The sequence below is a fragment of the Phocoena phocoena genome, chromosome 14 (assembly GCF_963924675.1).
Source record: "Phocoena phocoena chromosome 14, mPhoPho1.1, whole genome shotgun sequence".
Taxonomy (NCBI): Eukaryota; Metazoa; Chordata; class Mammalia; order Artiodactyla; family Phocoenidae; genus Phocoena; species Phocoena phocoena.
In genome coordinates this window covers 5704620-5732189 of record NC_089232.1, presented here as the reverse complement: position 1 = coordinate 5732189, position 27570 = coordinate 5704620, and the positions used below count along the sequence as shown (strand labels likewise).

Genomic DNA, 27570 nt, shown 5'->3' with positions numbered 1-27570 from the left:
TTGGGAAACAAGCAATGTTACAATGTATGTGTATAGTTCTATGCAATTTTATCACATGTACACATGTGTGTGGCCACCATCACAGTTAAGATACAGAACTGTACCATCACACAAAGCTCCTCATGCCACCCTTCTAGAGTCATACCCACCTCTCTGCCCCCCCATCCCTAATCTCTGCAAACCATTAATCTATTTTTCATCTCCAAAATTTTGTCTTTTCAAAAATGTTATATAAATGGAATCAGAAGTATGTGATCTTTTGAGACTGGCTTTTTCTTTTCACCCAGTGTAGTTTCCTTGAGATCCATCCAAAATGTAACATATATCAATAGTCCATTCATTATTAATTGCTGAGAAGTATTCCATGTATGGACTTACCATATACAGTTGACCCTTGAACAACAACATGGGTTTGAACTGCACTGGTCTGCTTCTATGTGAGTGTTTTTTTAATAACTATAGTACCCATATTTTCATTTTATAGATCTACACAGTGCGAGAAAAAGTGTTTTTTTTTTAAAGTTTGTGTTTGATTAGAGATCACAGTATGTGAAATCAAAAGAACTAGGATCTGAGTCCTGATTCTACCCAAATGTTTCAGCTTCCTGCCCTTGGGTGAGTCATTTATCAGTTCCTTTGTTTCTGAGGCAGAGATAGCAGTGCCTGGATTTTTAAAAAAATATTTATTTATTTATTTGGTTGCACCGGCTCTTAGTTGTGTCAGGCAGGCTCCTTAGTTGCGGCTCATGGGCTCCTTAGTTGCAGCAGTTGGGCTCCTTAGTTGCAGCATGGGAACTCTTAGTGGTGGCATGCATGTGGGATCTAGTTCCCTGACCAGGGATCGAACCCGGCTCCCCTGCATTGGGAGCATGGAGTCTTATCCACTGTGCCACCAGGGAAGTCCCCAGTGCCTGGATTTTCAACTGTGTGTGGGGCTGACGCCCCTCACCTACGTTGTTCAAGGGTCAACTGTAATTTTAAATGGTTGGTAAACAACGTTTACAATGACTGATATAATATTCCTGCTGGTAGAGATGCAGTAGATTTCCTAGCTATTCCCTTACTGTTGAACACTTAGGTGTTCCTGATGAAAATAAATGCTACTGACTATCTTGCCCAAAAAGGTTTTCCTGATTCTGATTTCAAGATAGACTTTCAGAAGTGGAATTATTTACACAAAGGATATTAATGTTTTTCAGACTCTTAAGGCATGTTACCAAATTACTTTTCCAAAAGGTGTACTTATCTATATAGCTCCCCCATAGCCTTTTAGAGATTAAGATAAGAGGGTTTCCTAAATTACAGGCTGAATAATAAATGTGTAACTTGCTTTCTGCCGAAGCCAACTCAGCGTTCATAGGAGAAGCTAATGAGCCCTGTTATGTCCGAGATGTACTTAGTTTGGTATGTGTGATCTAAACTTATCTTGGCATCATGCTGCCCACTGTGATCAACATGACTAGAGGCAAAATGCTGCACCCATGCTGTGTCCAACAGTGGCCAGGAGGCCTGTGTGTGCTTTGATCTGTGCCTCCTCTGGATTTTCGTTAGCTACCTCAGAGAGGCTGATCCCTGAAGAAGTAAAAGTGAGAAAGAAGAGAGAAAAAAGAGAGAATCAAAAAAGCTCAGGGCTTCCCTGGTGGCGCAGTGGCTGAGAGTCCGCCTGCCGATGCAGGGGACATGGGTTCGTGCCCCGGTCCGGGAGGATCCCACATGCCGCGGAGCGGCTGGGCCCGTGAGCCATGGCTGCTGAGCCTGCGCGTCCGGAGTTTGTGCTCCGCAACGGGAGAGGCCGCAACAGTGAGAGGCCCGCACACCGCGATGAAGAGTGGCCCCCGCTCGCCGCAACTAGAGAAAGCCCTCGCACAGAAACGAAGACCCAACACAGCCCAAAATAAATAATAAAGAAGCTTTCATTTAAAAGAAAAAAAAAAAGAGTGGGCAGATCTAAAAAGACATTTTTCCAGAGAAGACATACAGATGGCTGACAGGCTCATGAGAAGGTGTTTAACATCACTAGTTATCAGGAAAATGCAAATCAAAACCATAATGAGATATCACCTCACACCTGTTAGAATGGCTATTATCAAAAAAGACAAGAAATAACAAGTGTTGGCAAGGATGTGAAGAAAAGGGAACTCTTGTAAACTGTTGGTGGGAATGTAAATTGGTGCAGCCACTATGGGAAACACAGAGGTCCCTCAAAAAATTAAAAATAGAACTACCATATGATCCAGCTATTCTACTTCTGGGTATTCATCCATAGAAAATCAAAACACTAATTTGAAATGAAAACACTAATTTGAAAAGATGCACCACCCACCCCCAGCCATGTTCATTGCAGTATTATTTACAATAGCCAAGGTATGGAAACAACCTAAATTGATCAATGTCCATTGATAGTTAATGGATAAAGAAGATCTATATATATGTTATTTATACATTATACATTGTATAACATACATTGTATGTATACATTGTATATATACATTGTATAATATATACATTGTATATATACATTGTATAATATTATATTATATATATTATACTTAATATTAAGTATATATAATATACTTAATATTATATTATATATATATACTTTATATATATGCAATAGAGTACTACTCAGCCATAACAACGGAAATCTTGCCATTGTGACACCATGGATGAACCTTGAAGGTGTGTGCTGAGTGAAATAAGTCAGACAAATACCATATGATTTTATTTATATGTGAAATTTAAAAAACAAAACAAAACTCAAATGCAGGGAACAGACTGGTGGTTATCAGAGGGGAAGGGGGTTGGGGGAGTGAATGAAACAGGTGAAGGGGGTTAATTATATGATGACGGATGGTTACTAGACTTACTGTGGGGATCACTTGTAGTGTATACAAAGATCAAATTTTTATGTTGTACACCTGAAACTAATGTTATACAACAGTTTTACCTCAATTTTAAAAAAAGGTCAGATCTGAGAGGACACGTGACTGGCATGGATGTACATGCCACTGACATGTTGGGACCATCAAGGGCAACAACCAGCTGGGAGCTTCATCTTCAGGACTGACCTGCTGTTTGAATTAAATCAACTGATTTGGGACCCTTGTTGTATCATTAGTGATATTAATCAGCTAACCTCATGAGTGAAAATTGATTCCTAAAGGCACTTCATCCACCTAATACAGACATCTCTGAAATACTGACATTCTTTGCATATAAACAATTGAAAAGTTTTGGTTAAAGATGCTACTGTCTTACCTTCCTGTGTTCAGTGCTGTAAGACGCCCCACCCTCATCACAGGACATATTGATAGCTCTAGTCCAGGGAATTGTAATAAGCTCTGATCTGCCAGGAATCTGGAGCCAGCGGGGGATGACTGACCACTGCTACAGGGAACTTTAGTCCAGAGCCAAGCCTGGGGGAACCTGGCAAACTCAAGTCAGGGTCCCTTATCAGGACCCGGCATACCATCTCTGCTTAGAGAAGGCAATGGCTCTCAACAGAGTTGGGTGTCTTCCTTGTCAACTTAAGAGATCCATTTAGACCCAGAAAGGGAAAATTGGAACTAAGGCATTAGGGTTTATGGTTAAGCTCATGTAAGTTACTGCAACGTGCTTCACGGAAGGTCAGCTGGATTGCAGTGAGAGAAGGTTACAGCCAACATATGCGGCCACCTTGATCTCCTCTCCCCTGACTTTAAGGTGTGTAGCTGCAGAAGTCAGCAGCTAGACGTGCTCAGCATTGCTTGGACCACACTCGGGACTGAGGTGGGCCTAGTCCCCCCGAAGTAGCTGGGTTTTATACCATGTTACAAACATCTTATAAAGTCCTGTGTGTGTTGGTACCACAGATTTGGCAACAAGGATTCAGGAACTTAGTCATAGGAAACCACTTATAAGTAAAAAGCAATCACAGCGTGGGAGAAAATATTCATAATACTTGTATCTGACAGGGGACTCATATACCAAATATACAAAGAGCTCCTACAAATCAATATAAAAAAGTCAGGCAGCTGAATGCAAAAATGGGCCAAAGGCTTTAATGGGAACACTACAACAGAGAACACCAAATGTCCAATAGCAAAGGAAGAAGTGCTGAACTTCCTTAGTCATCAGGGAAGTGAGAATTAAGAGAACGATGTGATACCACCACACTCCCACTGGAAGGGCTAGAAAAAAGAAGGAAAATATTGATTGTTGGTGTAAGGAAAATCTCATTCACTGAATTCTCCTCTACTCCAAATGGGGAGCTTTTCTCCTCACCAAGCAATTCTCCAGCTCCCTGGCAGACACCAGCTGGGTGTCCTACAATTTAAATCAGTTCTGACACTCTCTACCTGGAGTTAGCATCAAACCCCACTGGTTAAGGGCTCAGTCCCATGAGACTGTTCCCCACCCCCGCCTCCCCAAACTACACACATTAAATGCAGGTCTTGGTTGTCACCCAAGCTTTTGACCAACTGGCTATAAATCAGAGGTTCCTATGACCCCGTTTTTTGGTTCAGTAATTTGCTAGGATGGCTCACAGAACTCAGGAAAGCAGTTTACTTACTACTTCTGATTTATTACGAAGGATATTTCAAAGGACACGAACAGCCAGATGGAAGAGATGCTTAGGACATAGGATGAAGGAAGGGGCACGGAGCTCCTGTGCTCTCTGCAGGGGTGCCATACTTCCAGCACCTCCCCGCGTTGCACCAACGTGGAAGCTCTCTGAGATCTGTGCTTTTGGGTTTTTATGGTGGCTTCATTATGTAGGCATCACTGATTAAATCATTGGCCATTTGGTGATAATTCAACCTCCAGTCCCTCTCCCCTCCCCTGAGCTTGGGGTGGGGGCTGAACGTTCCAACCCTCCAATCACCTGGTGGGTTCCCTTGGCAACAAGCCCCACCTTTCTGGGCTTTCCAAAAGTCAGGTCATTAACATAAACGCGGGTGTGGTTGTATTCCAAGCGTTTTTAGGAGCTCTGTGCCAGGAACGAGGACAAAGACCAAATAAATATTTCTCATTATAAGCTGCCATATCACACTTGGTGACCATGTCATAGACAGCTGAGGGAAACAGAAGCTGGTACAATCAACTTTGGAAAACCGTTTGGCAGAATTTACTGAAACTGAACGTGCACGTAGACTGTGACGCAGGAATTCTACTCCTGGGTGTACAGTCAAGAAAAGTCAGTGCTTTACACCCACAGCGTGAATGCCCATAGCTGCTCTATTCATTGTAGTTTCCCAAACTGGAAACTACCTACATGCCCGCCAACAATAGAATCGGTAAAGAAATTCTTGTATAATATAGTCACACGATAGACTATTGTACTAATTGTACCACAAACTGGGTGGCTTAAAAGAACCCAGAAATTTATTTCCCCAGTTTTGGAAGCTAGATGTCTGAAACGAAGATATTACCCGAAAACTGGGTTCACCTCTTGGTAGGTGTTGAGTCAAAAGCTACAACCAAGCCAAAGATGGGGAGAAGGAAGCATTTATTACTTGCGACAAGTAAGGAGAACACCGGGGACCTTTCCCCAAGCAGTGTCTCCCCTAACAGCAAAATTGGGAAAGTTTGAAGCTAAGGTACATGCATATTCATGAAGGGGCTTGAGCAGAGGAGAACGCAGCATAGAATTAGGGCAAAGGTCGACAGAGTCCAGGCCTTAGTTGGTTGAAGTCAAAAGGGTCAACGTCATCCTTCCATCCTCCACCAGGGGATGGAGGGGGGCTTAGTTCCTGCAGAACTCAGAGACTGTATCAGATTGTTACGTATATTCCTTGAGGAGGAACTAGGACTCAGTTTTTTTTTTTTTTTTTTTTTATCTATTTATTTTGTGGTACGTGGGCCTCTCACTGCTGTGGCCTCTCCCATTGCGGAGCACAGGCTCCAGACGCGCAGGCTCAGCGGCCATGGCTCACGGGCCCAGCCGCTCCGCGGCACGTGGGATCCTCCCGGACCGGGGCACGAACCCATGTCCCCTGCATCGGCAGGCGGACTCTCAACCACTGCGCCACCAGGGAAGCCCTAGGACTCAGTTTTATCGCTGAACTATTGTTTCTTGACTGCTTTCCCTCTGTCCCTGTGTTCCCTCAATTTCCTTAAGATCAATGATTATTGAGACCTGTTACAGACATCTTATAAAGGGCAAGCATTGTGGCCAGGCTTATAAGGATCACCAAGTGGCTTAGACCAAAATGGCTTTTCTTACGGCAAGAAAACCATGCCTGGTTCTCTTTCTCCGGGGACCCGCTGCTTTATCTGCTGACAAAGGCTTTGGCAGGGTCAGGCTCCAGGATGCTTCCTTGCCTCTTCCAGCTTCTGGTGGCTCCAGATGTTCTCAGCTTGTGGCAACATCGCTCCAGTCTCTGCCTCTCTCCTCCCTGTGTGTAACTTTGGTGAGAGGCACCTATTCAGTTGTCTCCCTTTTGTTTTGAGCTTCCTGGGATTCTTGCAGCCAACAAAGAGACAATGAAACATTTCCTTGCCTCATGCCAAAGTTACTGCTCCCTCTTTGTCACAGGTTGTGGTGTTGTCCCCTGCCTCCGCCTCCCTGCCCCCCAAATTCCTATGTTGAGTTGTAACCCCCAGTTAGAAAGTGACTGTATTTGTATAGGGTCTTTAAAGAAGTAATTGAGTTCAAGTGAGGTCATTAGGGTGGGCCCTAATCCACTATGATTGGTGTCTTTTTAAGAAGAGATTACGAGGGCTTCCCTGGCAGTCCAGCTGAAACTGCAACCCAGATTGGGACTTGAACCCACGTTCTTTTAACTGAGCTCACACAGCTGGTCTCAGGACTTAATGAAGGTCAGGTTCTTGATGTCTCATGTAGAAAGAATTCAGTGAGAGACAAAGTGATAGGTAAGAAGTGGATTAATTTAGAGAGAAACACACTCCACAGACCGGTGAGCCATCTCAGAAGGCAAGAGCAGCCCCAGGGTATGGGGGTTGTCGGTTTTTATAGGGGTGGGTAATTTCATAGGCTAATGAGTGGGAGGAGTATTCCAGCTATTTTGGGGAAGTGGTGGGGATTTCCAGAAATTGGGCCACCACCCACTTTTTGACATCATGGTCGGCCTTGGACGGTATGTATCACTGGATGTATGCCCAGGAGAGCTTTGGGTCTCTACTGGTGGAATGGTGTCTCCTCAAAACTCATGTCCAGCTCAGAATGTGACCTTATTTGGAAATGGGGTTTTTGCAGATGCAGTTAGTTAAGATGAGGACATACTAGATTAGGGTGGGCCCTAAACCCAATGACTGGTGTCCCCATAAGAAAGCCACATGAAGCACAGACACACGGGAAAGAAGGCCACGTGACTGCAGAGGCAGAGATGGGAATGGTGCAACATAAGCCAAGGGACGCCAGAGACCGCTGGGCATCACGGGAAGCTAGGAGGAGACAAGGAAGGATTCTTCCCCAGAGCCTTTAGAGGGAGCCTGGCTCTGCTGACACTCTTATTTTGGACTTTTAGCCTCCAGAGCTGTGAGAGGACAAATTTCTGTTTGTGGTTATTTGTTACCAGGGCCTGAGAGTTGTTTTCGGGGAACATGTAGGAAACCCTGGATTACCATTGTTAAATAACGAAAAGTCAACTGTGTAAATTTTAAAGATTTAATTGGTTTTATTGAGCAGTTCATGAGTCGGGCAGCATCCCATCTAGCAAGTAGAGAGGAGCTCCCAAGGGCTACAGAAAAGAAAAGGTTTTCAAAGGCAAGACAAAGAAGTCTAAGCAAGGAAGATTTATTTCAGGCATAGGTAACCTACTTATGGGGGATGGCAGAAGTCTTTGTGACAGGTTACTTCATCTTCCTTTGGGGCATGGTGACCGATTAGCTCATTGGTGCTGACCGGAAAATTCCTGGTTAAGACTACATTTCTGGGGGAGGGTGAAGCTTCAGTTAGGTTAGTAGTGTGACCTAGCATAAGTGACTCCATCTGGGGCCTCTGGTTTTCTTTTCAACACCAACCTAATTTTGACAATGCTCTTACAGAAAGAAAAATATTTAGTTTTTTGGGGGTGGTGGGGCACATAATGTTCACATATTTTGAAACAACTTAAAAAAAAAACCACAGCAAAACCTATGCAGGTAAGCTCATTGCTGTAACAGACATCCCAAACACAATAAAGTTTATTTACTATAGTAAATAAATAAAATGAGAGTACTTTCAAGATAATTCGAATCAGTTTCCCAGGAGTCCAAGCGTTACCAAGTTATATCTGCTGCTGTTAGTTAACTGGCAGGACCCTTCTACAGGGATATCTAATAGTCGAGTGAAGAAGCCTTCAGAATATGCATGCCCCTTGACCCAGCAGTTTCTCTTCCTTCAATTATACTTTAGAATTAAGGTGGCGTGCAACTAGATAATTCTCGAGCTACTAGCATGAGTTAGTGCAGACTGTATCTCCCAAACTTGCCTGCTGGGAATCGCTGGTGGAATCCCTGTAGGGTTTTGTAGGTCTAAGGGAGGAACTGGGGAAGTCTGGAACACACCCTTCGGTGATTCCCAACCCAGAGTACACGCTAGGCACCTGGGCAGGTGTTTTTGCTTTTTGTTTGTTAATACCTGGCCACCAGGACCAGGCACTAGCATTTTTGAAGGCTCTCAGGGAACTTCCAATGCACAGCTAAGGCCCAGAATCAGCGCCCTTGGGCAGGCTGCGGTAAAAAGTTGTACAACAATTTTGTAAACGAACGTTTATTGGAAACATTTTACAAAAATCTTGTTAAAGTAACCGTGTACAAAAGCTCGTGTGCGTATGATTCCATTTCCTCAAATAGGAGTGTAAGACTGGAAATTAACTTTGGTAATGAGAAATGTGTGGTCTTCATAGCTATTAGCACTTAAAAAGGTTTCACCATGAACAGCCAGGTGTGTTATATTAAGAAAACTTCAGTTTTTTTTTTTTTGCTGCATTGGGTCTTTGTTGTGGCGCTTGGGCTCAATAGTTGTGGCTCGCGGGCTCTAGAGCGCAGGCTCAGTAGTTGTGGCACGTGGGCTTAGCTGATCCACAGCATAAGGTACTTCTCGGACCAGGACTCAAACCCATGTCCCCCGCCTTGGCAGGCAGATTCCTAACCACTGTGCCACTAGGGAAGCCCGCAACTTTTCAGATTATAAGATGCATTTTTCCAGACAATAACGTCACCCAAATTTCTTGGCACCTTCTTTGCCTGCTACAACCCTCGGGGCACCTCGGGGGCGGACGTTGCTCGCCCATGCGCAGACTGCACCACAGCGTGGTGCTGTGGCATCGCGAGACTTCCGCAGCTCCCCCCACAGGCCCCACCCCCATTTCCGGCTTTTCGCTCCGCCCACTCGGCGTCTCGGGATCTTCTCCCTGGCCCGGCTCCAGCAGCCTCGCTCTGGGTCCGCGCCACACTCCTCTGCGGGCGGCTGGCTTCCCGGCGGTTTTTGTTTGCGACGCTGTCGTGCCACAGCGCGCTTTACGGCCGCGGGGACGGAGCGAGCCGGTGCCAGGGCCCCTCCGGCCCGGAAACAGGACTGGCGAGCGAGGTTGATGCCCGGCGGCGGGGCGAGCGCGGCGTGTGGCCGTCTTCTTACCGCCGCGGAGCAAAGGAGGGCCCGGGAAGCGGCGGGGTCGGTGTCTAGGAGCGGGCCAGGAGGCTCCGGCTCCGGCGGCGGCAGAGGCGGAGCGGGTGGCCCCGGGCCGGGTTGTGGAGGCCCGGGGGGCCCCGCGTGCAGGATGAGCCTGACCCCGAAGGAGCTTTCGAGCCTGCTGAGCATCATCTCGGAGGAGGCGGGCGGCGGCAGCACCTTCGAGGGCCTGTCCACCGCCTTCCACCATTACTTCAGCAAGGCCGACCACTTCCGCCTGGGCTCGGTGCTCGTCATGCTGCTGCAGCAGCCGGACCTGCTGCCCAGCGCGGCGCAGCGCCTCACGGCGCTCTACCTGCTCTGGGAGATGTACCGCACCGAGCCGCTCGCCGCCAACCCTTTCGCCGCCAGCTTCGCGCACCTGCTCAACCCCGCGCCGCCCGCCCGCGGCGGCCAAGAGCCCGACCGGCCGCCGCTCTCTGGTAAGCCCGGGTCCTCCCGCCGGGAGCCCGCTGTGCGGCGCGGAGGGTGAGATCCGGCAGCTGCTGGGCCTTCACCCACACGTGAAATGGATTGTGTCCTTTTGAAATCCCCTCCGCACCCCCTCCACCGAGTAGGGATAAGTGGCAGCTTCACGGCACCGAAAATTACTCCTCCCAACAGTACGGGCCGTGAAACCGTGCCGCTTAGTGTTGGGCTTGACGCTTTAGTGCCTCCTGATGCAGTTCGTGCTCGTCACGCGCGTCTGAGGTGTGTGCAGTTGTAAGTAATGACACACAGGATCTGCCCTCCTACCCCCCGGCTCTAAGTCTCAGGAGTCACCGAGAAGTCGTTCAGAACCCGAATACGTTGTTGAGCGGAAATGCACATTCAGCAGCGTTTCAGGACTTTACGGCCGCCTTCTTGCTGTTCGGTGTCCTTGGTTAACGCGATGGGGGCAGAGGATAGAAAGTAGTCTCAGTTCACGGCCTAGACTAGAAGACGCAAGACTGCTGCACGTTATGTAAAATGCATGATCGTGCACCTTTAGTGAGATCACTGGGTTGGATGCGAGGCCTCTTTTGCTATTTCTGTTTGTTTGTTTGGCTTATAAACAGAAATTTATTTCTTATCGTTCTGGAGGCTGGGAAGTCCAAGGTCAAGGCCCCAGCAGACTGGGCGTCTGGTGAAGGCCTGCTTCCTGGTTCATAGACAGCTGTCTTCACGCTGTGTCCTCACATGGTGAAAGGGATGAGGGAGCTCTCTGGGGTCTCTCTTCCCAGGGCACTAATCGCACTTATGAGGGCTGTGATTGGGGGTTAGGATCAACACTTTAACATTCAGCCTACAGCCCAGGCTTAGCACGGTAATGGCACAATAAAGGATGATTATTTGAACCTGAATTCAACTGAAATTCAAGTAGAGCAAAACCCGAAACCATATACTTACTCTATAGTTTTAAAAAAACTGTTCACTGTCATCTCCTCTGCTAGAGGGAATTAAAGCTGGCCTGATAAGTTGCCTGACGGGACCACTAAATGTCTAAATTGGGAATCGACTATATTCTATCCAGTTTAACCCTCTCTGTTAACACGGGGAAACAGAGGTCCAGAGAGTTCGAGAAACTTGCCCAGAGACAGACAACTACTTTTGGGCTGGGCCAGGTGTAAGACCGGGGTTCCTTTCATTAACACCAACATCTTTTCATTTATGTGGCCTTTCACAGTTTACCAAGCACCTCTCAGCTCCATGACCTCATTTATTGTACTATATCCGTGAGCGTACAGAGGTGGCTTTTGGGAGATTTTTTTGCATCCTCAGACCAGTGTTGCAATAGCTTATTCTATACTGACCCTTAAATTTGAAAAATATATATGTACACACACATGTAAATGTGTGTGTACATATATATGGACATACGGAAGACACAGCACCACATCTCCCTGTGTCACCCCATGCGGGCCACACCCTGGCAGTCACAAAGCACAAAGAGAAAATGGTCTTCGGTTTGAGAATTCCCGAGTTGCCCCTGATGCTTCAATACTAAAGGGCTTAGAAGTGTTTACACTTTCCAGAGGAGTAGGAACGTTTTAGGCTTCCCTTTAATGAGTCTCATCTTGAGACAGGATGGCAAGGTTGGCCAGCCGCTCTTCATGCAGTTTTTGTAGTAAGTCTTTCAAAGAATGAATGGTGAAGCCAATTCATTTCTCCTCCTGGAATTTGTCCTCTTCTTTTCCTTTGTTGTGAGGTTATATATTAAAGGTATGGGCATACAGACATTACAAAAGATAAGGGCTGTCACGTGAGGGAGGAAGTCAGACAACAAATGTGGAAATTAAAAATCTGAACTCACAGGCAGGGCGGGAGGCGACACGGTCTTTTCACAGAGCCGTACACATAATGCAGCTGTCCTCAAAAGCAGGAATGGAGAAGACTAGCCATTCAGCTGCAGGACGAAGCTGGGGTCTTGGCTTTAGAGCTTTCAGTGTCTTTAGCATTCGGCTGGGCAGCAAGGGCCTTTTCCAGAGTAGGCCAGAGAACATAAGTCCAGTTTGGTTTTTAAGGCTTGAGTCAGCTCTGTGGCCAGCAGCTCGTGGAGGGACACACCGTCGTGGGAGTACACCCCGTTTCTCCCAGTCCAGTCGTAACGCTTGGGGCCGCTGGATGGTGAAGAGAACCAGATTTGCTTGTGTGGGGTCTGCTTGTTGACCACGTACATTCCTAGATCTCCACCCAGTTTAATTGTTAAAACACCACATTCCCAAAGGAGACATCATAGCCTTCAAGCGTGTAAGGTTTGTCTGCAAGGTCTTCAGAAAACTCTGCTAAGGAGTCCAGCGTCTCCTCGGCCAGTTTTGCATACGTGGTATCGTCCAGACGGCCAGCGTCACCCGGAGTTCCCATTGTCCTCAGATTCATCAAGCAGACGCTCTGCTGTTTGACATTCAGGATCTAGTTGAGGCAGCAGAGGCGCAGACTGGGCTGGCTGCCTGTGCAGGCCCTGGCAGCTGTAGAGCTGGGCGTCCTTCGTTGGCCGTGGGGCCCCGGCGTGGGCCTGGACATAGCCCGGGGGTGCCGAGCGGAGCAGAGGCTGGCAACTGCGTGGCGCTCCAGCGTCCACATCTGTTTGTTTTTTAAACTCAAGAGATGCTTTATGAGACTTGATTTTGGGAGAAGACCTGAAGCCAGGAGAGGAGAAGGGCACAGAGGAGATGGTGAAGAGTGATAAGGGTACCTGGAAGACTTGGAGGAGGACATCAGTAGTGGGCGGGGCAGGTAGTGACAGGTGGGAAACAGTTTGATCTTACAGTCCTTAAGCAGTGAGGAAACAGGTGAGTGACCCCTTTAGGTAGGGACTGCTGTTCAGGGAGCCAGAAGGTAAAGGCAGTGGATTTTGAGGTAAGGCCAGAGAATTTTTCCTTGCAGGAGAGGGCTTCTACATTTAAGCTAGTCATGGTTCCTGCTGGCAACTCCTCTGGATCTAAAGCATCTTCTCGTGGATTTCCTGCACTGCCCTTACAGAAGAGGGGCAACCTGTGTATTCCATGAGATGTCTTTAGGGTACAGGTACTGAACCTGGTTTTCAGGAAGTTTGAGAATGCTGAGAAAGTCGCTGCAATGTGTGTGTGTGTGTGTGTATGTGTGTGTGTGTGTGTGGTGAAACCCACCACCGAGATGGATGGGGCAGTGTGGGATTTGGGTCGGAGAGCCCTTTGAATTGTGTAGGATGGGTTAGGCAAAGGAACCATAACTTATATAATGTCACTCTTGAATGCCATGAGTTTAAACCTAGATGTAGGCCATAGACTGCATTGTAAACAGATTTGCCAGGGAAATCCACGGATTGGTTATTTTGCCTCTCTCTGCCTCAATTTCCGTGTCTGAAAATTGCAGATAATAAATTATGAGAAATAAAAGTATTTACAATAAGCTTTATACATTACTGTCATTACTAGGTAGGGGTGGTGCTTACATATGCAACAGGGCATGTCGAGGCTTCTTGTACTGGGCGTCAGGGGGGCATCTAATGGGCATATGTTTTGAAAGTTGTTCGGATGATTCTGCTGCAGAGCCAACGTTGAGAATGTATCTGGAAGTAAGTAGGGTGGCTTCCTTGCACTCAGGAAGCTTGCAGTCTGGTTGAAGAGACATAAACCTGATTGTAACCCAGTGTGGTTAAGGGCCGTACTAGATGTTGCATGCACAGCACCTCGTAGCACAGGAACTACAGCTGTGTAGCTGGAGGAGCTTCCAGAGGGGGTGATGTTTTTGCTGGATATTGATTAGAGATGGTGGGGAGAGAAGGGTGTGGCCCTGTCACGTATTCTTAAAGAGCTGCGTGTATTGGTTGTTTTGAAATCAGGAATCAGAGAAAGAGAGATTTTGTGCAACAGGAGTGTAGAACATGTGGGTTGGAGGGGGGTCAGGAGATGGGATTAGGAAAGTGGGTCAGGACCACGTTAGGAAGGTCTTATGAATGGTGCAGAAGTTTGGGTTTAATTCTGTGTAAACAGAATTAAAAATCTGTGAGCAGATTTGTACCTAAAAATATAACTCATTGGTAAGTGGGCGTGTGGACTGTGGGCGGTGAGTGGGTAGGAGTCCCAGCTGGGAGCTGGAACAGGGTCTGGCCACGGTGCGGTGCTGCGGTAGGATGGCCGCCGCCGGGTAAGCGGGCGGCTCTGGGATGAAAGGGAAGCATCAATGTCCAGCACTCTGGGAATTGTAGCTGTGCTGTGGACTGAAACAGGTGTGTGAAGTGTATTCGTGGAGCTAGTGATGGCTTCCTTGTCTCTTTAACTTTTACACAGTTGCTGGTAGCAGTAGAGAAGAAAAGCATTTCTGAGCACTGTAGTTTTTGTTGTTGTTGTTTTTGCCTGCATATGTAAGCTTCAGCCTTTGCAGGAATTGAAGCATGTTAGAAAACAAAGTTGATTTTTTTGTTTCGTTTTGTTTTGGCGGTGCTGTGCGGCTTGCGGGATCTTAGTTCCCCTACCACCAGGGATCAAACCCGGGCCTCAGCAGTGAGAGCGCCGGGTCCTAACCACTGGACTGCCAGAGAATCCCCCAAAACAAAGGTCTTAATAGTTACAAAAACCTTAAGTTTCATTGCCACAAATCATAGAATTTCAGTTGACATACAGTTAATCTAGAGATTATTTGAAGTATAAGGGAGGATGTATGTAGGGTACATGCAAATACTACACCATTTTGTATAAGGGACCCAAGCATCCTTGGATTTTAGTATACGCAGGGTGTCCTGGAACCAGTCCTCCTCAGGGACACTATTTAATTACATTTTGATGAATGTATCTATTTGGTTAAATGAATCTTCAATTGTAAGTTTGTCTTTAAAGGTACATGAGTTGAGGTGACAAGTAGCAAATGCTAATTTTACCAGACTCAAGATAATTTTTAAAAAAACCGTTAGAGAAACTGTTGTACGTTTTTTTGTTTACAGGATTTTTACCTCCTATAACTCCACCAGAAAAGTTTTTCCTTTCCCAGCTGATGCTGGCACCTCCACGGGAACTCTTCAAAAAGACACCGCGACAGATTGCCTTGATGGACGTCGGAAACATGGGCCAGTCTGTGGACATTAGCGGGCTTCAGCTAGCCCTGGCTGGTAAGGAGGGGTCCCGCTTCAGGCATCTTTGTGTGCTAGCATTAGGCCTTTTTTCTTGAGGTACTCCATTTAAATGAAGGTCTTTGTAACTGTACTAAAAAGTTAGTATTTTCTGTGAAAAACATAGCTTCAGTACTGGATCCTTGCTGTTATGGGATATAAATGTCATTTTGAGTTTTCACTCGAATTGATTGCTTTTCCAGTTTAAGAAGAATGCTGAGTAAAGCTTGGTCCGTTTAAAATTTTCCTGATGTGATTTCTACTCAAAGCGATCTACAGATTCAATGCAATTCTTATCAAAATCCCAACAATGTGTTTTGCAGAAATAGAAAATTCATATGGAATCTCAAGGGACCCAGAATAGCTGAAACAGTGTCGTCTTGGCGCCTTTATCGAAAATCATTTGAATATATATATGGGAAGGTTTATTTCTGGGCTCTCTATTCCACGTCATTGGTCTGTTTGTCTTTTGTTTTTAATTTTTATTTATTTATATTTTTGGCTGCGTTGGGTCTTGGTTGCTGCACGTGGGCTTTCTGTGGTTGCGGCCAGCGGGGGCTACTCTTCATTGCAGTGTGTGGGCTTCTCATTGCGGTGGCTTCTCTTCATTGCGGAGCATGGGCTCTAGGCATGCGGGCTTCAGTAGTTGTGGCGTGTGGGCTCAGTAGTTGTGGCTCGCCGGCTCTAGAGCACAAGCTTAGTAATTGTGGCGCACAGGCTTAGTTGCTCTGCGGCATGTGGGATCTTCCCGGACCAGGGCTCAAACCCATGTCCCCTGCATTGGCAGGTGGATTCTTAACCACTGCACCACCAGGGAAGCCCGGTCTATTTGTCCTTATTCTAGTACCACCCTTTTGATTAGGGTGGCTTTTTTTTCCCAAATAAAAAGGGTTTTATTTGCAGGGGAGCAGGACACTAATCCAAGTCATACAGTAGCTTTTGTGAAATTGAGAGGTGTGAGACCTCCACCCTGTTCTTCTGTTTCAAGATTATTTGGGCACCTTCTGTTACACGTATAAGCAAATGAATGGGTGGTCTTGAAGCAAACTCCTGTAGTGATAGAAAATAAGGAGACCTTGAACAGGGTGGTCAGGGAGAGCCTCTCCATATAAGGATAAAGAAGAGCAGCTTTTGCTAACCTGCTCTAAGCAAAAGTGCAGATGCGTGGGTCTCATCACCTGAGAGCAGTTCATTAGGGAAATTCTAATCTGTAGCCAGATTTGTGAACCCTTGACCTTGTGATTAAGTGAGCTGCAGGGTTAATTTGATAGTGCCTCATCCTTAGACTTCATGCCCTGTGACATTTGGCATCTTGTATAAGGTGACATCTAATCTTCTCTTTCCTTGGGGCATTCTGAACCTTATTTATTTATTTATTTTAATAAATTTATTTTATTTATTTATTTTTTAAATTTTTGGCTGCATTGTGTCTTCGTTGCTTTGCGCAGGCTTTCTCTCGTCGCGGTGAGCAGGGGCTACTCTTGGTTGCGGTGTGCAGGCTTCTCACTGCAGTGGCTTCTCCTATTGCGGAGCACAGGCTTCAGGCGCGCAGGCTTCAGTAGTTGTGGCTCGCGGGCTCCAGAGCGCAGGCTTAGCAGTTGTGGCGCACGGGCTTAGTTTCTCTGTGGCACGTGGGATCCTCCCAGACCAGGACTTGAACCCGTGTCCCCAGCATTGGCAGGTGGATCCCCAACCACTGTGCCAGCAAGGAAGCCCTGAACCTTATTATTTTTTTGAAGTATTTTGTTATTTATTTATTTTTGGCTGTGTTGGGTCTTCGTTTCTGTGCGAGGGCTTTCTCTAGTTGTGGCAAGCGGGGGCCACTCTTCATCGCAGTGCGCGGGCCTCTCACTATCACGGCCTCTCGTTGCGGAGCACAGGCTCCAGACGCGCATGCTCTGTAATTGTGGCTCACGGGCCCAGCTACTCCGCGGCATGTGGGATCTTCCCAGACAAGGGCTCGAACCTGTGTCCCCTGCATCGGCAGGTAGATTCTCAACCACTGCGCCACCAGGGAAGCCCTGAACCTTATTTTTAAAGTACTAAATATTAACAATGGTTATTTTCTGAAACTAAGAGAACTCTTTTTCAGACTTTTAAGATTGAAGGTACACAAAAGTACTTGTTAGCTACTAGTGCCAGATGCAATCTATTAACAGAAATAAAATAATTATTTTCTTAACCAAAGACAGTATGAAAACTGGTTGCCGAGGTGATGGGCAATTTCAGTCACCTTACCTTTAGAAGTGACGTATATTCTGAGGTTTCTAGCTTTGTATTCAATAAAGTAAGAATCAAATCTAATTTCCTTTTCAACTTGTGATGACTTGAATCAGCCCATGAGAAAGTTTTAAAGTACATCAAGCTCAGCGACTTCCCTGGTGGTGCAGTGGTTAAAAGAATCCGCCTGCCAATGCAGGGGACACAGGTTCAAGCCCTGGTCTGGGAAGATCCCACATGCCGCAGAGCAATTAAGCCCGTGCGCCACAACTATTGAGCCTGTGCTCTAGAGCCTGTGAGCCACAACTACTGAACCCACGCTCCACAACTCCACAACAAGAGAAGCCACCACAATGAGAAGCCCACGCACCACAATGAAGAGTAGCCCCCGCTCGCTGCAACTAGGGAAAACCTGGGCACAGCAACAAAGACCCAACACAGCCAAAAATAAATAAATAAAATAAATGTATAAAGTACGTCAAGCTCAGAAAGGAATATGCGACTAGAGTTAGGATTGAGAGGCTTGGCACAGTGGCTAAGCTGGCTGTCCCCTAGAGCTGTTTGCTGTCCTCTGCCCAGACTGAAGATGTCTTAATCATTTTCACAAGTGCTTAAGAAAAAAAGGGAAGTACACCTATCTTCTCTGGAGCTAGCCACACAGATCATCTGTACGGAGGCTGGCCTGAAATTCAGATGTCTTTACAGTGGGACCCAGGGACCAAAGGTGTACTTATGGATGATGCAGTTGCGTTTTCCTAACTTTAAGCAAACAAGCAGACAAGTTAAACATCAGTAACCACAAGGGGCGGTTATAACTGCAGTGTGTGTGCAGTAGTATCTCGTTTTAACAGATTGTCCGCTGGTTCCTAATGGGATTGAATATCTTCTCAGATGTTTATTGGCCATACAAGCTTTTTTTTTTTTAATTTATTTGTTTTTATTTTTGGCTGTGTTGGGTCTTCGTTGCTGCACATGGGCTTTCTCTAGTTGCATCGAGCGGGGGCTACTCTTGCTTGCAGTGCGCGGGCTTCTCATTGTCGTGGCTTTTCTTGTTGCAGAGCACAGGCTGTAGAGCACAGGCTCAGTAGTTGTGGCACACGGGCTTAGTTGCTTCGCGGCATGTGGGATCTTCCTGGGCCAGGGATCGAACCCGTGTCCCCTGCATTGACAGGCGGATTTGTAACCATTGTTCCCCCAGGGAAGCCTCAGGCTTTTTAAAAATAAAACACTTATTGGAAGTCATTAGCCCATTTTTTTCTATTTTTTAAAATTGATAACCTATCCTGAATCTGGCCCTTTGTTTATGTGTTGTAGATAACTTTCTCCATTTAGTAGCTTCTCTTTTCACTCTCCTTGTGGTGCCCTCAGTTTTGAAATATTTCCTATTTTAATCTATTTCAGAACGCCAGTCTGAATTGCCAACTCAAAGTAAGGCCAGCTTCCCTAGCATTCTCAGTGACCCAGACCCGGATTCTTCTAATTCTGGATTTGACAGCTCCATTGCCTCTCAGATCACGGAAGCTTTAGTCAGTGGACCAAAGCCACCTATTGAAAGTAGGTATATCTAATTTTGTATTCTTGGTTTTGTTATCAGCGTCCCCCTGAGACTTTCTGGTTTTCTGAAACATCATGTTGTTTTCATTGATACTTAAACGTGAATTTTTTTTGTGTGTGTGTGTGTGTGTGGTACGCGGGCCTCTCACTGTTGTGGCCTCTCCCGTTGCGGAGCACAGGCTCCGGATGTGCAGGCTCAGCGGCCATGGCTCACGGGCCCAGCCGCTCTGTGGCATGTGGGACCCTCTTGGACCGGGGCACGAACCCATGTTCCCTGCATCGGCAGGTGGACTCTCAACCACTGCGCCACCAGGGAAGCCCTTAAACGTGAATTTTTAAAAATTTATTTTATTGACGTACAGTTGATTTCCAATGTTGTGTTAATTTCTGCTGTACAGCAGAGTGATTCGGTTATACGTATATATATATATATGTACATTCTTTTTCATATTCTTTTCCATTGTGGTTTATCACAGGATATTAAATATAGTTCTCTGTGCTATACGGTAGGACCTTGTTGTTTATCCATTCTCTATATAATAGTTTGCATCTGCTAATCCCAAACTCCCAATCCATCCCTCCCCAATCCCCTCTTCCCCTTGGCAACCACAAGTCTGTTCTCTATGTCTGTGAGTCTGTTTCTGTTTCATGGATAAGTTCATTTGTGTCACATTGTAGACTCCACATATAAGTGATATCATATGATATTTGTCTTTCTCTGTCTGACTTCACATAGTATGATAGTCTCTAGGTGCATCCATATTGCTGCAAATGGCATGATTTCATTCTTTTTTATGGCTTAATAATATTCCATTGTATAAATATACCACATCTTCTTTATCGTTTCATCTGGTGATGGACATTTAGGTTGTTTCCATGTCTTGCCTATTGTGAATAGTGCTGCTGTGAACATAGGGGTGCATGTATCTTTTTGACTTAAGAGTTTTGTCTGGATATATGCACAGGAGTGGGATTGCTGGATCAGACAGTAACTCTGGAACCTCTGTACTGTTTTCTATAGTGTCTGCACCAATTTACATTCCTGTCCATAATGTAGGAGGGTTTTCTTTTCTCCACACCCTCTCCAGCATGTTATTTGTAGATTTTTTAATGATGGGCATTCTGACTGGTGTGAGGTGGTATCTCACTGAAGTTTTAATTTGATCTGCATTTCTCTAATGATGAGCAATGCTGAGCATCTTTTCATGTGCCTGTTGGTGATCTGTATGTCTTCTTTGAAGAAATGTCTCTTTAGGTCTGCTCATTTTTTGATTGCGTTGTTTTTTTCTGTTGTTGAGTTGTATGAGCTGTTTGTATGTTTTGGAAATTAAACCCTTGTTGGTCTTACCATTTGCACATGTTTTTTCCCAGTCTGTAGGTTGTCTTTTCATTTTGTTTATGGTTTCCTTTGCTGTATAAAAGCTTGTAAGTTTGATTAGGTCCTATTTGTTTACTTTTGCCTTTATTTCTATTGCCTGGGAGAATGACCTAAGAAAACATTGGTAGGATTTATGTCAGAGAATGTTAAACATGAATTTAGTGAGAAACTTCCTAGTATAGTGTCTGGAACATAGCAGAGATGCTCAATAAAAGTTAGTTTCTTGGGCTTCCCTGGTAGCGCAGTGGTTAAGAATCCGCCTGCCAGTGCAGGGGACATGGGTTCAAGCCCTGGTCTGGGAAGATCCCACATGCCGCGGAGCAACTAAGCCCGTGCGCCACAACTACTGAACCTGCGCTCTAGAGCCCGCGAGCCACAACTACTGAGCCCGCACGCCTAGAGCCTGTGCTCCATAACAAGAGAAGCCACCGCAATGAGAAGCCCACGCACAGCAATGAAGGGTAGCCCCTGCTCACCACAACTAGAGAAAGCCTGCACGTCAACGAAGAACCAATGCAGCCAAAAATAATTTTAAAAACTTAAAAAAAAAAAAGTTGGTTTCTTTTTAAATAAAAATACCAAGGTTTTGGGAATCCCCTGGTGGTCCAGTGGTTAGGATGCCACGCTTCCACTGCAGGGGGTGCAGGTTCCATCCCTGGTCAGGGAACTAAGTTCCCACATGCTGTATGATGCAGCCAGAAAAATCCCAAGTATTTTTCATTACATACCTACCATCAGCATATCTAAGGATATAAATTCTCTGATTTTACTGAAATGAGTTTATTTTTGTAGTTTATTACCTTTTTGTTTTATACTTCATTAATCTTATTTTCCATTGAAGTTTTACTGATCTTATAGCTCTTAATTTAATTCAAAGATAACTCCTATTGAACTTGAAAGAGCTTTTTGTTTTAATTAATTAATTTATTTTTGGCTGTGTTGGGTCTTTGTTGCCGCGCGGGCGTTCTCTAGTTGCGGTGAGCGGGGGCTACTCTTCGTTGCAGTGCATGCACTTATTGCAGTGGCTTCTCTTGTTGCGGAGCACGGGCTCTAGGCATGCAGCCTCAGTTGCCCCACGGCATGTGGGATCTTCCCGGACCAGGGCTTGAACCTGTGTCCCCTGCATTGCCAGGCGGATTCTTAACCACTGTGCCACCAGGGAGTCCTGCATTTTTTGGTTTTATACGATTCTGTGTGGTTTTAATGATGAAGGCATGCTTTCTGCTTAGGGATAAGAACATGTTCTCCAGACTATAGTGTCACCTTGAGTTTAAAACTTACACTGTGACTTTTAATGCCATTTACAGTAGGTCTTTGGAATAAATAAGTCTCAGCTAGTCACAGTGTGTGGGGAGGTCCGAGGCACAGATGGGTTGTATTTAGTACTTGCTCGGGCGCATCTTTGACTTGAATGGGCCACTGGAAAGGTGTGTAAGAAGCAAGTCAATCAGATGTTAGGTCTGAGTCTAGCTGGACACCAGGCATCCTTACCTCATGGGAACTTTCTCTTTATCACATAGGTATAACTTCTCGTGAAATGTTAAAAACTTTCTTTTTGTAAATGGGCTGCAGAGATTCAGGTGCTAGTTCTGGTGATATATGTGAAGAGATGGTGTAGTTTAAGATAAAGGGATGATTCTTAGCCAGATACAGACATTTTCAGTAAACTAGGGGACTTAGTAATCTCAAATTTGGCCGGGGCTCGGTCCATGAGAGGAGTTAGTTAGCCATCTTAGACCCTACGTGGGAACCAAAGTGAGGGGTGAAATCTGCTGAGAAGTCCCAGACAGCATTTCTTTGAGTGGGTTTATAACTTAGGGATCAATCTTGTTTTGTAAAATAGTTGAGGTATTAAATTGAGTGACTTCACTGTTCTGTTGTATTTTTACTGTTTTAAGAAAATGATATAGCATTTGTGAATTTAGGGGTTTATGAAAGTCTCCAGATTGATTTGAGCATGTCAGTAGTCAACCGTACCTTTCCCCTACCATTTCATCTCCACATAATTTGCTACTTCAGGGTTATAAGATGCAAAAACAAAACCAGTACACATCACATGGTCTCTGAATAATAGTGCTGAGAATAGGATGAGTGAGATCAACTAGTGTTTTATTTTTCCCATCCAGACTTACCCATGGAGTAAGTTGTGTCCTCCTGCGATTGAGTGGTGATCATGCTTGAACTAGGACTTGTCAGGTGGTGGTAATGTTTTCCTCTCCTCCCCCAAAATAGATTTGGTCTCTGACATCATAATGTTATGTCAGTGTTTCAGTTTCTTGTGTTCTGAATAAAACCCTGCCTTTGTGTCGTTTCTGCTTCTAATTTTCAAGTCAGAGTGTTGCTGTGTTGTCCTTATTAAGAGGTGTCACTGCACTTCACTAAGCGGAGCCTGTGAGGTTTATACACACATGTTGCGGGGTCAGCCGAGTGACAGAAGCAGTCAGACACGCTACTTTGATTACAGGCCATTTTCGGCCGGAGTTTATCCGTCCACCACCTCCGCTCCACGTGTGTGAGGATGAGCTGGCTTGGCTCAATCCAACCGAGCCCGACCACGCGGTTCAGTGGGACAAGTCGATGTGTGTGAAGAACAGCACTGGCGTAGAGATCAAGCGAATAATGGCCAAAGCCTTCAAAAGCCCCTTATCTTCTCCTCAGCAGACACAGGTATGGATTTATTGTAAACATTTTCCTGTATTTAATTCACCAGGTGTTTTCGTTTTTCATAAAGTGATAAATGACCAGTAACGTGATGTTGGCAGCGTGAGCCAGCAGCAGGAGGCGTGGCCTCTGAAGCTCTGTTCTGCGCCCCCCCCCCCCCCCCCCCCCCCCGGCTCACTTCACTCTGGTGGGGCACGAAGCCTGGTGCCCGAAAACCTAGCGACTTGTGTTTGGGATGAGTTTGACTCTGGAGCGTAGGATGGCGCTCACTCCTGCTCTGCGCTGCTGGGCGCTGTGTGTACATTGTTACTAGGCTGGACAGGACTCCAGGAGGGTAAGCGGAATCGTTAACATTTAACCAGGAAGGTAAACGAGCACCCATCACACAGCTGGTTAATGGTGGATTCAAAATAGCGCCCCCGCACCCAACTGAGACACTTCCCGCGGGGGGGGGCGGGGGGGGGAAGGCAGGACACCGTGGGCGGTTCCGGTTGGTGAACTTTATTCTTCAGTTAGTACACTTCCACATTAGAACTTGCCAGGAGATACATCGCCAGCGTAGTTCATTTTGCTTACCAGGCCATCATGAAACAGTACGTGTGTACATACAAGGAGACAGGGGAAGGAGCACAGAACATTAAGAATGTACCAATTTGGCAGAAGAAACTGTCTTTGAGGACACCTATTTGAGTGTGTGCAGTGTGCGGGGCAGACAGACCTTCCCCCCGCCCGTCCCCCTCTCAGGCATCTGTTCCCCTCGGCGCTGGCTGGGCTTTGGTTCCTGATGTTCCCCGATGATCTCTGTGATCTGTGCTTTTCCGGAGAACTAGTCGGTAAGATTATTTTTAACAAATGACAGGGAACAAAAAACCTACAAAGGACTTAAGGATGGTATTGTTAAAATCCGGACAATATTCAAACAATACTGATTCTGGTTTAATGCCCTGGATGCATTAGTGTTGTGTATAAACTGTCGTGAAGGTGCCTGATGTTAGTATCTGACGTTTCAAGTGTAAAGTTTAAAATATCAGAGAATGATGCTCATGGATTTGAAGGAAGACATTTATAAAGTTGGTTCAGTGCAGAGAACTTTGTACCTTTTCTTTATAAAGGAAAGACAATTTCCGATTTGACTCAGGAACCTCTGTTTTTCTCTTTCTAAAAATCTGATTCTGTTTAGCTCCTTGGCGAGTTGGAAAAGGACCCCAAACTTGTCTATCATATTGGCCTCACCCCAGCCAAGCTTCCTGACCTGGTGGAGAACAACCCTCTGGTCGCCATAGAAATGTTGCTGAAGTTAATGCAGTCAAGCCAGATCACTGAGTATTTTTCGGTTCTGGTCAATATGGACATGTCATTACATTCAATGGAAGTTGTAAACCGGTAAGTTTCTGTGCGCCATCAAATGCGGACAGGGGTGTGTAATGTAGATCCGGATTCAATGATTAGAAGGGAAAAGGCAGCAGCAGTTTTTTTCCCCCGATACACTGTTAGTCTGAGAAAACCCATTAAATAATAATCTGAGCCTTAGTGCTGACCGCATGTGACTTTACACCCACTAGCAAGAACGTGGGGAGTATTTCAAGTATTTAGCGCTTGTAGCAGCATCGGTGAAACTCAATTGCTAAAATTTATCTCCTGTGTATGCTTGTATATTCTTTACACAGATTACAGACACTGCATTATTTCTTGTTGGAGACTAACAGCTGTTATCAGCATGGGTCTAGGAGCTGAGAATTCTGGGAATGCCTTCCTAGAATTCGTTGTTCCTCGCACTGTTCTCTGAACCTGTCTCTGATTTGGCCTCCTTGCCCCGTTGTCGTCAGCTGTCCGGGAAGCAATACATTCCCTGCTCTGTGTGCTCTGAATAGTGGTCTCTCACTTTGTTATTTTGCTTACAAACGTGTTTCAGGTAACTTACAAATCCCACAGGCGTGGGGGTTAGCTTGGGAGCCTGCTGTTGATTAAGCTGTCTGTGGGTAGTGTAGCCATATGTGCAGGCTTGCCTGATGTGGTCCCAGTTTAGGCTTCTCATCCTCAGCTCCGCTCCATGTGGTGTCCTGTTCTGGGGGCTAAATTATATAGTTTTTCTGCTCATGGGGAGGTCCATTCTGAGCGCTACGCAACTGCACTTCAATTAGAGCACATCTTTTGAACACTCACTCGTTTGTAAGTTGGGGATTAATTGTTTTTTTAACCTACTTAAAGCTGTACTAAAGAGTATGTCCTGGGAATCCCTGGTGGTCCAGTGGTTAGGACTGTGCACTTTCACTGCCAAGGGCCCGGGTTCCATCCCTGGTGGGGGAACTAAGATCTTGCAAACCACATTGTGTAGCCAAAAAACCACCCCCCAAAGCAAAAAAAAAACCACAATGAAGTTATAATCAGCTGGTGGGAAAAGCCTGGCTGGAAGCCGAGGGATCCCAAGTGTGTGTGTAGGAGAGCGCAGATCTGTGGAGGGCAGCACAAGGTATTCACCTTTCACTTTCTGTGCCGGCAAAACCGGCTGGCCGCTTGCTGACCTGCGGCTTCACTTCTGCGCCCTCATCCAGGCCTTCGGCCTTTCTCTGTTACTGAGACTCACTCCTCTTTGGGGACTGCCTCCTGCTCGGGGCCTCTGGGCCAACCATGCTCTAAGTGCCCGCTTACTGTCTAAACCAGCCGTTAGGCACTTAGTCCAAGAATACCCATCTTTTTATCAGTGGTGCAGAAGTAATTTCAAGGAAGTAATTTCAAGGACAGGGTCTGCTCTGTGTGCGCCACCCCCATCATGGTGCATCACCCACAGGTGTGTCGCCGGTAGCCTACGGCTGTGTTTCCTTGGAGCACGGGTTCCTCAGCCTTGTGGAAAAAAGTTCTATAATCAAATAAGTTTAGAAAACTTTTGGAAATTCATACTCTATAGTTAGCACAGCACACACCTTTATCTGAGCATGAAATTCCTACTTTACCCTCCCCCCACCCCACCTTAAAACATTTCACAGAATCCTTTGGAAAACACCAGCCGCCCCTTGAAGACTCTAGACCAAGGTGCCTTTTGCTACCTTCCAGCCAGGGCTTTCCCACCAGCTCCTGAGTGTGCCACGCCAGTCCCCGATTCCACAGTTCACTCAGATTATCCACTTAGTTGGAAGGACACCACTTCTCTCCTTGGGTTTCCATTTAAGTCATTTGCCCTGTTGACTTTTCCCGAGTCTTTCACTTACATCACTCTTTGTGCAAACGCCACACGTTAGCACTTAGTTACACACTGTCCTGTCCAGTTACTACCACGCCTTTCTTCACATGCGTTCCTTGCATAGCACTTGTGTGTAATCAGGTTAGTAAGCGGTACTTACGTGGACAGAATAACTGCCCGGGTTGTTAGAGCCTGGACGGTAACTATGAATTCTGATTCAGCCAGGAACACACAGGGACATGGTGCTCAATGCGTATTGCACATGTAATGCTAAGTGTAGACCTAAGAAAAGGAAGTGTCACTTATTAGCGGCGGCGGCGGGGGGCCTCCGAGGTTTACTTGCATAAACTTATTTAAAACTAGGTAACTAGATCATATATCAGAATTTTTCACTAAATGACCAAAGGAAATTTTATATTTTATGGTGAACGGTGTTTTAAAATGTTATTAGCAAATAAAATTAACAGCCCTTTCTAACTTTATGAAACAGACTAACTACAGCTGTTGATCTACCTCCTGAATTTATTCACCTTTATATATCAAATTGCATTTCTACCTGTGAACAAATTAAAGATAAATATATGCAGGTAAGTAATAGAATTTTTTGTAAATTTTATAAATACCTGCCCAGAAAACGCACACTAAAATTGGTTTCTTTTTCAGAATCGTCTGGTGCGTCTCGTGTGTGTCTTTCTCCAGTCCTTGATCCGTAACAAAATCATCAACGTGCAGGACTTGTTTATAGAAGTGCAGGCCTTCTGTATTGAGTTCAGCAGGATACGAGAAGCTGCAGGCCTCTTCCGGTTGTTGAAGACCTTGGACACTGGGGAGACACCTTCTGAGACCAAGATGTCCAAGTGATAGCTCGTCGGGACCACCTGTTCATCGTTCAGCTATGCTGTGCTTTTCATTTTTAAAAGTGTTCAGACCCTGAGTGATTGCTTGGCTTAATGTGTATAAACACCAGTTTATCCACTTAAAGCAAAGTTTTGCTTTCCTGGATGACTTTTTCTTTTAGGTGAATTTTTGGTGAGAACTTGGACGAATGTGTCTTGTAGGTGTCTCCCTGATGATTATCCATTGGGGATGTCATCCCAAACGAAGTCACTGCACAAAGTAGATGAGGTCTTCGGGACTGAAGTGCAAGGTGCCTGTTTTTGCTTAAGATGTAAGTCACGGGCTTCAGATAAGGCAAGAATACCGTTTTCCTGAGGTTCCAACGTTGAAAGTTTTTAGTGAGAGTAAATTGAAGATACTCTCAAGAACCTGCCTTACTGCCCCTGAGGTCTGGAGTCATCACCACATGACGGTATTCTGACCCTTGAACCTCTCACTGGGCGCAGTGTGAGCCTCGGACACCCGTGTACCTCATCCTTTCTTGTCATGGGGACCTAAGAGACAACAGCGGGCTGCCTACA

General features: G+C 45.8%; 1 protein-coding gene and 1 pseudogene across 1 annotated transcript; one reads left to right on the top strand and one right to left on the bottom strand.

The window, feature by feature from the left end:
- Window positions 1-9518: 9518 nt before the first annotated feature.
- Window positions 9519-27013, top strand: CNOT11 (CCR4-NOT transcription complex subunit 11). Its single transcript, XM_065891458.1, has 7 exons — window positions 9519-10038; window positions 14997-15161; window positions 18783-18935; window positions 22778-22980; window positions 24155-24357; window positions 26643-26739; window positions 26816-27013. The coding sequence occupies exons 1-7, from the start codon at window positions 9519-9521 to the stop codon at window positions 27011-27013; spliced, it is 1539 nt and encodes a 512-aa protein (XP_065747530.1).
- LOC136134211 (frataxin, mitochondrial pseudogene) lies at window positions 12027-12658 on the bottom strand (annotated as a pseudogene).
- Window positions 27014-27570: the final 557 nt, after the last annotated feature.

Bases quoted from the DNA above. Each gene is read 5' to 3' on its own strand.
- CNOT11 (XM_065891458.1), top strand. From the start codon at position 9,519: ATGCCCGGCGGCGGGGCGAGCGCGGCGTGTGGCCGTCTTCTTACCGCC. The intron at 15,162-18,782 runs GTAAGGAGGGGT...AATCTATTTCAG, and splicing joins GCTTCAGCTAGCCCTGGCTG to AACGCCAGTCTGAATTGCCA. The intron at 18,936-22,777 runs GTAGGTATATCT...CTTTGATTACAG, and splicing joins ACCAAAGCCACCTATTGAAA to GCCATTTTCGGCCGGAGTTT.